The sequence below is a fragment of the Naegleria gruberi genome (assembly GCF_000004985.1).
Source record: "Naegleria gruberi genomic scaffold NAEGRscaffold_86, whole genome shotgun sequence".
Classification (NCBI taxonomy): domain Eukaryota; phylum Heterolobosea; class Eutetramitea; order Acrasida; family Naegleriidae; genus Naegleria; species Naegleria gruberi.
Genome location: NW_003163241.1, coordinates 117,921 through 128,070, shown reverse-complemented (window position 1 = coordinate 128,070; position 10,150 = coordinate 117,921). Strand labels below are relative to the sequence as shown.

The 10,150-nt window shown below is 32.6% G+C and overlaps 4 protein-coding genes across 4 annotated transcripts; 2 read left to right on the top strand and 2 right to left on the bottom strand.

The window, feature by feature from the left end:
* Window positions 1–1,677: 1,677 nt before the first annotated feature.
* Window positions 1,678–2,985, top strand: NAEGRDRAFT_75882 (uncharacterized protein; the record flags this gene model as incomplete). The annotated part of the gene is made up of 2 exons (XM_002669183.1): window positions 1,678–2,186; window positions 2,235–2,985. The coding sequence occupies 2 exons, from the start codon at window positions 1,678–1,680 to the stop codon at window positions 2,983–2,985; spliced, it is 1,260 nt and encodes a 419-aa protein (XP_002669229.1).
* Window positions 2,986–3,149: 164 nt separating this feature from the next.
* NAEGRDRAFT_82221 (uncharacterized protein) lies at window positions 3,150–3,733 on the top strand (the record flags this gene model as incomplete). The annotated part of the gene is made up of 1 exon (XM_002669182.1): window positions 3,150–3,733. One exon carries the CDS (start codon window positions 3,150–3,152, stop codon window positions 3,678–3,680), a length of 531 nt encoding a protein of 176 aa, XP_002669228.1. The 3' UTR covers window positions 3,681–3,733.
* A 571-nt stretch (window positions 3,734–4,304) lies between these two features.
* Window positions 4,305–6,815, bottom strand: NAEGRDRAFT_75880 (uncharacterized protein; the record flags this gene model as incomplete). Its single annotated transcript, XM_002669154.1, has 1 exon — window positions 4,305–6,815. One exon carries the CDS (start codon window positions 6,813–6,815, stop codon window positions 4,305–4,307), a length of 2,511 nt encoding a protein of 836 aa, XP_002669200.1.
* A 1,638-nt stretch (window positions 6,816–8,453) lies between these two features.
* On the bottom strand, window positions 8,454–9,767 carry NAEGRDRAFT_75879 (uncharacterized protein; the record flags this gene model as incomplete). The annotated part of the gene is made up of 1 exon (XM_002669153.1): window positions 8,454–9,767. One exon carries the CDS (start codon window positions 9,765–9,767, stop codon window positions 8,454–8,456), a length of 1,314 nt encoding a protein of 437 aa, XP_002669199.1.
* Window positions 9,768–10,150: the final 383 nt, after the last annotated feature.

Here is a 10,150-nt window from a genome sequence, read left to right as displayed (position 1 = left end):
TCAAGAAACAAACATACAAAATAACACCTAAATATATTATTTTCATAAATATTAATATCCCATCATCATCGTCATCATCATCAAATAGTTAAATTAATAATTATTACATCAATTAAACAATTAAATATTTAAAATATTTAAATATTCAATTAATTCCGTATATACATCAAACAATGAACAACAACAAAATAATCATCATCATCAATAATTAATTTTCATCATCATTAATTCCAACTTACCTCTTCCATTGGTTGTTGTTTTCCATTCATCAACATTATTCTTCAATTCCGAAAATGCATCAAAAATTCCGAAAACTGAAACGTGAAAAACTTACGACCAAAATGCTTGCTTGGCTAATGTTTTGCATGATGACTTTTACGGAAACCATTTTGAGATTTTTTTTTAAAATTAAATTCACATAAAATCTTTGAAAAATATAAAATTAAATATTGTATTGAATATATTTAATATTAAATACTCTTTGTATTATAGGATAATGTATTGGAATGTAAATAGTTAATATAATTGTAAAGACTGACCTTGTTAAAAGCAAAAATTCAGTAAATTGGAAGTGTGAAATTCATCTCATTGATTTATAAATGGCAGTTTCGTCTAAAAAAATCGAATAAATAAGCCTAAAGGCCAAATTGATTTTTTGTTTGTCTCCTCACAAAAAACTTGATTACCAACAAGAAAAAAAATTCAACTCATCACCATGGCCAAATGTAACCTTTTCTTTTCACAAGTTTCGAATGGTTTTTCCGCAAAGCGTCAAATTTAAAGTCTGTAATACTATTCATTGACCTCACAAACTATTCGAAACTGTAAATACAACAGTACATATCGCATAAAAAAACATTATTGAAGTGGGAATAACCTGATGCGAAACAGTGAATCAATTTATTAGCAAATTCTTTAAAAAGTGATTCCAGTTGTGTGATGGTGTTACCATCGACAATGTTAATTATCCTAATCCGTCGTGAGAAGAAATTTACACAGTTTCGCATACAGAAATTTTTCGTTCACTGGAACGACGAGGTGAAGGGGCTTTGGTTATGAAAATTTTGCACCTTGAAGATATTTGTAGAGGATAAATGATTGTAAAGTTGTGTGGAAACAATATTTAACTCTATTCGAAACTCAATACTTTTTGAAAATTTCATAGTTTTACAAAGAATAACCAAGTTTCCATTCCCTATCTAATGTAAAACAGGCTGAACCTGTTGTGCAATAATCCATTTAACATTTTTACAATAATTATAATACTTTACAAAATAAGAAACTATTGAATCAATTAGTAGAAACCAACCATGAAACTCTTCAAAATGTGCACCTCAACCATGAAGATTGAACTGCACATACTATCCATTATTATCGATGAAGTGCCGAAGTGTCAGCACTCAAAATAATTTAATTTTCCAATCAAGAAAGCTTAAACTATTGAGTATGAAGTCAACCAATGATTACACCCAGAAGAAGCTTGACGCCGTTTTAAATACTCACATAATATCGAATCGCAATATCCTTTACAGCCAAACTTGTTTAATTTCAAATTGGAAAGAGTCAACTGTACTTATAAGGAAGGAAAGAGTCACAATTAGTTTGATATTCGCTAATTAGACTTGGATCATAATTGAAAAAAACAAACAGACAACTAGTTGTGGTCAACTATTAGAAATGAATTCACTGATAGACTATACTTTGACGAAATTATTAGAAAGTGGTGGAAACCAATTGTTGAGTGAATACTTGGCTTACCAGCCAAGAGCAATTGATTTCACTAACATGACAGTCAGTTCCATCACATCAGGATCCAAATTTCCACAATATATTCAAAACGCCACATCAATTGCCAACACTTGCTTTTTCATCCCAATTTACATTATCATTTGCTCAACCGTAGTCATGTACTATTTAAAATCGAAGGATACCATCATGAGAAACCAGAAAATCCTCTTTGTTTTGCTCTTCTCCTTTGTTTTCACTCAATTAGTTGCTTTAGTTTTGAGATTAATTTATAATTGTACTGGGCTACATATTAATTTGGTAACTCCAAATATTGAAAAGGACACTGTGATTGAGGATTTAAAGTTGATGTGGGCTACTTCGTTTATGGAGAATGTGATTTCATTCTTGCAGATGATTCCATTTTCTATTGCTATCATGTCATTTATTCAAATTATTTTGTAAGTTTCGAATATATTTTGTGAGTGATATTGATAGATGAAATATAGTTTGAGAACTGTAGAGAGAGCAGGTGCTATGAGTAAGAAAGCTTACACTATTATCTTTTGGTTTGTCATGGTAGTGACAGTTATTGCTGTCACTGTTCAAATCATTTTGGCTATTCTCAATGGTTTGATCAATTTATTAATCAAAATTCAAGAAATCAAGTTTGATGTCACTCCAATCTACATTTCACTCTTCATTGTTTACATTGCCATCAACATTACTGAAATTATTATCTTTTTGGCAAGTGGCATTCGTTTAATTTACGTTGTTAGAAAGAATTCTCTTGGTGCTTCTCAAGTTCAACATACCAACACTCTCAGATCCTTCATGAACCGTCCATATACCAAGATAGTTGGTCTCATTATTGGTATTTTAATTTTCCAACTTTGTGCCATCCTGTCAATTATTGTTTCAGTTTTCACATCACTTTTGAATGATGACTTGCATATTATTGACTACTTTTTACATGGTTTGGGAGTAACCTTATTCTCTTCCTTTGTCTTGTTTTGCTATGCTCCATACTGGACTCAAGAGGGTAAGAATGCCTCTTCCAGTAACATGTCAGTTGCCACTCCTCAAAATCTTGAATTGAAAGGAGATCCTTCTTCACCATCTCCACTTCTTGGACGTAGAAAATCACAAGTTGGAAAGGAACCTTCCATACTTCATCAATCTGGTTCTAATATCGTAGTGACCTCACCAAGTGAAGTTAGTCAATCAGAAGAAAGTCAAGAAACAAGTCAAATGGCTTAAGAAACTGGAAATATTTTGCAGTAGCCATGATTTAATGTATTATAATAAACAAATAACAATTTACAATAATTCTAAACTCGCCAATGATTCAAGGTGTTTCGGATATTTTCGAATAGGATTTATTTGGACAGTTTGCCTCACACCTTTCGTCTTGCAAAAAAAAAATGCAACAACAACACAAAAGTATCCTCTCACTTTCAATCTTGATTTTCTTGTGCAGTTTCGTCTCATTCACAACAGCACAACGTTTCGTCTTGCAAGTCAACACCACGGTTGACCATCCAATGTTTTACACTGGATATTCGTCCAACAATGACCAATCATTCCAATCCATTGGCCTCCGTACTTTCCCTCTCAAAGAATCAGCCCTGTCCATGTTTATCCAACCAAATTCTTTCAAATCCACAAAAGGAATTATAATTGGCGCCACAAATTTTGCAGAACCATATTTGTACACATTTACCAATTTGGCTGTAACTTTTACAATGAATGGAAATGCATTTATTGGAGATGGTTTGATTGTGTGTGGAAGTTCAGGTCAATCCAATGATGGAAAAATTGGATCTGGTTCAGAAAAAATTAGAGTTTCATTGAGAGGTGATATTTTCAGTTGTGAATATTCTAATTGTAATTGGAGTGTGGATGGAAAGTGGAATAAGATTGGATATTCTGTTTGTTATGTTCCAAATGGATAGATTGACTTTCTGATATATTTTCAATATTTCGAATAAAATTTAGTTTCGAATAAGACCTATTTCTGCAAATATTGCTCATGGAAACATGTCAATTTGCAAACCAACTCAAAATAAACCTTCTATCTTTCGATTTACTGTCAATAATATTAGAAGAAATGGTCAACCAACAACTTACCTGTCTTCACTGAGAAATTCTGCATAAAATCTCCACACGTGAGCAATTATCTCTTCATTGCTCATTTGTTCGTTATTGTTGTTATTATTATTGTTATTCATTCTGTTTGATATCTCTTGTGCTATTTTTTTAATGTTTGTTATCTTAATTTCGTCCACATTCGTCCTTCTTTTAAACTAATCAACCGTTGCCCGAATTTTACTCATTTCCTTCCGAATCTAAAGAAGGAATTAAAACATCATACGAAATGTCTATCTAACACAACACCAAAAGACTTGTGTCCGTTTTCAAATAAGAATGCGAAGGAATTGGAGGATCTTCCAAATGTCGGTCAACCACAACAAATACATAAATGGATAGAAGGAAGTAAATCAAAATTCTTTTAATAAACATTCCATTCTTTCATTATTTAACTTGACAACTATTCATCTTTTCTATTTATTTAAAATTTAAACATTTTCTTCCTTTGATTTTTCTTCTCCAAGTTCACAAACTTGAATTTCTTTCATTTTCTTCCAATTGATAAATTCTGGAGTGGTTTCTAATCGAGAAAAGGTGTCTAACATGTTTTTCAGTAGATCAGGTCTAAGTAGTTCGAAAACTTGCTCAATTCTTGAATTTTCCTTTTTGGTTTGGTGTTTTAATTGATCCTGAAGGTTTAGGTTTGCTAAATTCGAAACAAATTTTGAAAGATTACTGCCTTCACTATTATCTGAAATGTCGTCCTTGTAAGAGTCCATAATTTCTTGATAACTCTTTTTAATTCCTGATGGAAAATTGACTTCGTGAACTGCTGTTGCTGAAAGAAAGGTTTCGAATAAATTTTTCAAATCTTGCAGTGTACATTTCCTTTGTTTTCTCAATCTTTCCAATTCCTCATATAGAAGAATATTCTCCATTGAAAATTCATTCTTTGAATAAGATTTGAATATTTCTCTGAAAGTTTCGTCTTCCAACAAACTTTCTAATTGTGTAACTAATGGTTCTTCTTCCTTATTCCTAAATAATAATCGTTTCACTTTGCCAATCCAATAAAATATTGTAACAGTTCCACCAATTATCGAATAAAACATCATGAAGAAAATCAATGAGAATACCTTTCGAACAATAAAATACGAAAGTGTATCATTCAAAGAACCAACAATTATTGGAATAATCAACAACATCATAACCATCATAATTAACAAGTCAATTCTATAATAAAACGGATCATCAAAGAAGAAAAAGTATCCTATTCCCTTTCGTCTAATAATTTTGGCGCCATTATTCTTCAAATCAACAGTAAAGAAAATTACTGCAAGAATTAACATGTACAAAATCTCAGCAGCAAACATGATAATGAACATCTCCTGTGGAACACTCAAACTGCTATATAAAACAGCGAGAGAAGCACCAATGACAGGAGCTGCACAAATGACGAAACCTGCCAATGTCAAAATTAATGAAATAACCACTGAGGATTTGACAGATGCCAAATGTCTTTGAATTTTGGGATGTTTGAAAACAACTTTCTGCCACAAATCCATATTCTTTAAATAGGAAAACCTAAAAAGTGTTACCATATATGAACCTATCAAAACTGGAACTGGAAACACAATAATAATCATGAGAATCCAATAAGTTGCAACCGATAACTTTGATCTGATCGCAACTGTATAACACAAACTTATCAATATTAAGGTAGGAGGTCCCATGAGGGGAAGTAAAATTCTCTTCTTTAGGAAAAGATTGAAATCCAATGAATAACTTGTGATGTTGAGAAGGAGGAGGGCAATTCCAGTGAATGCTAGTAGAAAGTAAATCACATCATTGAAGATTAGGTAAAATAGAGAGCTATCTCTGAAATAGTATTGAGAGGCATAGTGATTGTAATAACTGAAACAGTAGGAATGAATCATGAGTTCAGAAACTGATCGTATATTTGATTTTTGTAAGTTTGAAAAGTAGTGCATGTCGAAAGAAGAGTTAGGATGAGAATAGGATAGATAATTGTTGAAACCTCCTCGTTGTAATACGTTTCGAATAGATTCTAATATGAAATTTGGATTAAATTTACGAAATTTCCCATCACTAAATACCAAATCAATATCCTGAATACCAGAAATTGTACCACTTGAATTGACTAAACCTAGATTAAGTATTATATATAAATAGAAATCAATTCTATATAAGGCATTGTGATATTCTTCCACAAAAGTTGAATTATGTAATGTTGAATTACAAAAAAATGTTTCGTCCACTCTAATCGAACTAAATCCCATTACTCTCCCTTCCGCTAATTGAATTCGATGAACTATTTCAAAAAGTTCCAAGTCAACCAAAATTTCCTCTTCCAATTCTTTCACAATTTCATTTCTTTCACTTTCTAATTGATTATCCAATACATATTCAACAGAATAAGGTGTAAAATATATCGGTGATAATGTAAACACCTGGTCAATTGTCCTATTCCAAATTCCAAATCGAGTATTCTCATAAAACATTGCATTTTTCAACACAATTGACCAAAGTGGAATTAAATCATTCGGAGAAATCATTAAAGTTGGTTCTTCGCCCAAAACTAGGTAGGCATGATGTGCTGCATCGATTTGCATGTTTCCTCTTTCAACCAAAATGAAAGATGAACATACAGAGCTTGTCGTTTCTATCGAGTTGACAATTGACTTGTCATATGGAGCTAATTCACCATTGGATGGAATATTTAAAACGCAGGAAAGGTTGGAGAATGAAGCAAGAGTTGTTGAATCGTCAAGAAATTCTGCACTTTTGCCCATGATTGGAGCTATATTATTAATGATTAAACTGTAATACTTTCGAATAGAAATGATGGAGAATGGTTCAGAGATATCTTGTAGTTGACTTTGAAGATTGATTGGTTTGATGATTCTAATATCATTGCAAGTTGAATATTCGAAAATGAGAATGAGACAAACAAAGATGAAGAATAGTCTAGGTTGCATTTTTTTTATTGGAAACGCAATTTCAAAACTTTCCAATTATCACAACATCTAATTACAGGTTCCAGTACGACTCCAAAATTGGTATGTTTGAATCAAATTTAGTAAAAAGGAAAAGAATCCAATTCGAAACTAAACTTTTTTCGAATAGATTTTTATTAAACTTATTGTTGAAATGAATAAGCAGGAGGTGGTAGTTGCTGTAAATCATACCCCACAACACCTGCCTGCACATACGCAGGTTGCTGTTCCATCGACATCATCATTGGCTGAACTGCCTTTATATTAAACGAAGGTGGTTGAACAAAATTATTTTGATTGCTGTTGTCAATTTGATTATTTACAACATTTGGATTTTGATTATTAAAATTTGTTGGATTTGAATTTAAAATTGTTGTTGTTGTGGAAATTGTGTGTTTCGAATTGGATTGGTGGATGAGATGAGGAATGAGACAAAAGTCAATTAGCCAACCAAACTGATAGGAGAGTTAGAGGATTTATGGGTTGGTTGGAAGGTACTTACGCCACAGAAAGCGCCTGTGAAGAAGAAGAGTATTCCCATGATTGGAGAATCCAAGTAGAATCTGGAGGAAAGTGGAAGAAAGGTCGATAATAAGGACTTACCTATGAAAGCCAAAAAATCCGAATAGAAACCAAAGCAGATAGGCTAGGATTAAACTCTTCTCTGATGTGGCCATTGATAATGATTAATTTTTTTATCTTTAACTTTGTTCTTCTGTTTTGAATAGTATATTTTATTGATTTTCGTTAAGGAAGCCATTCAAAATCGGACTCGCTTTACCGACAACGCACTACAGAAACAACAATTGTAAACTATTGATGCACTTTGGTTTGTAACAACAAACAACCCTTAGAAAGAAAGTGACATTTCATACAAGTCAAAAGTCAACAAACCTCAGTCAAAAGGAAAGTGACATTGGAGTATTTACAGAATAGCCATCATCGCAACTTTTCAGAAAACCATGGCCACCATATTACAGAGTTATGTCAATTATCTTGGTTTAGTTTAGTTTCTTCATTGCCATTAAAACACTCCTTTTAGGGTGTGATGATTAACGCTCTTTTAACATTTACCCTCAGTGCGTGTAACAAGGTATAAATTCCATGACAGTTATAATAACGAAACCAAACTAAAGATTTAACACTTGAAAAAAATGGCTGAACAAAAGGATATTGCTATTGCTTACATTTTGTGGTTCTTGTTTGGATTCCTTGGTATCCATAGGTAAGTTTCGATTGTTGTGTGCATGGTTTAGTTTAGTTTCATGATTAGATTCTACTTGAATTCACCAATTATGGGTATTGTTTACCTCCTCACTGGTGCTTTGTGTGGTATTGGTTGGTTAATTGATGCTTGTTTAATTCCAGGCATGGTCGAACAATGCAACAATGCTTAAGATTTATTAAAACACGTGTGGAAGAAACTCCTTTCACAAGAAACTGTCATTAATAAATGATACCAACTTCTGTTGAAATGTTTTATTGATTTTTATATGTTGGTGAAGTGAAAACTAGTGTAATGGCAATTTTTGGAGAAGTGGGAAACTTTGATTTGAACTTGACGGAGATATACAAGTGGAATATAATTCGTGATTTTCAATGAGGCACATTTTGGATACTTTATTTGTTTGCAAGTATTTCACCTATTGATGCCATCAATTTTCCATGAACAATCGAAACGATTGAAAATCGAGAGTTTAAAGAGTGGAGAGCTCTTTGATTTCTTCGCAGAATTCCATAATAATCTATTGGTTGCAGATTTCCAAGCTCGCCCACTCCTATGGGAGCATTAATTCTTGAACCATTGGAGATGGATTTCACCACTTGCAAGTTAACACGTGTGGCCATTACAATGAATGGAATCATGAACAAGCTACAATGATTGAAAGCATCACTTTCACACAGATAGGTTATTTTCAAGCTACATTCTTCTATGAGGTCAGTTCTACTAAGGGAAGAAATAAAAACTCCCATTTTCAATCCTTCAATTAATAATGTTTGAGTGAATTCAAATCCATTTTGTGAAGAGTTTTCATCATTGTTGGAATCTTTGGTTATTCTGGCTCGAATGTTAGAAATACACAATTTTACAATGTCTGATCCTGTACTGACAATATCATGACAATTTTCTTTTGTAATATTTTGTTGCAATAAATTCACCAATTGAGATGCTAATGCATTTCCACAAATAAACTCAAAGATGAAAGGTAGTCGACTTGCAAGGCGCAACACATCCATCTCACCCAAAGAAAATTGCTCAACAAATGAAACAGTCCTTGCCAAATTCTCATTCTTCAACTCTCCATTTGAAATGTTGGCTTGCATTCCAAATTTGCAACAGTGCAAATCAAAATTTGAAATTTCTACATTTCCTCTTCCCGTTTCGAAGAGTCCTAAATTTAGATATGTATACGAAACTATAATACAACTTGGATTGAAACTTTTTGAAATTAAATTTCTCGATTTCATACCACATTCCTCAGCCAAATTCAACTTTCCACATGATTGATATAACAGAGCTTGCACACTCCAATAAAAGGCATTCCTTTCCAGCATGTAACTTTCTGGTGATTCGCATGCTTGATATTTTCCAAAGTACTGTTCAAATAAATCTCTATTTAAATGCATGTTTTCCCTCCTAGTCACACTCGTAACAAAAAAGTTGAGAGGAAGAGGCATGGAAAAGTACCATGGTGCATAATGTTCAATGGTTGTTGTATTGACATGTGCTTCTTCCAAATTGACCACCACATGCTTGGGTGAGGGATGATTATCATCCACTTGATGGTCAGATGATGCATCCCTCTTTCTCTTGCTTGTTGATGTTGGTGAATGTTCCTTACTTTTCAAGATTTTCTTAGGTTCTCTATAGATGCATTCAACACCTCTCGAGGTACATCTTTCACATGCAGGTTTGTTCTTGGCTATTTGCATGTTTTGTTACATTCTCATAATTCTGACATATTATGTGGAATACTTACAACAATATTTGTGCATACGCCTACAACGAATACAAGAGATGGGATGAAAGTCAACTTCATTAGATGTTTGATTGTCACTATTGGTTTCAGATAATTCTTCTGTTAGTGGACTTGAACTATTACTTTCTTCAGTGTTGGTAACACTGCCAATTGTTGGAAAGTCTTCCAATAAATTATTATCATTATCAGTCAAATTCAATATCAGAGAATCAAGGTTAAGAAATGGATTCATCTTTTTTTTGTCTATGTAATTGAAACAATTCCTTGCACTAAGTTATGAAAAATTCCAAAACATTTTCATCAATTTGGAGAATCCAAACAATCCTTCGCATCTAT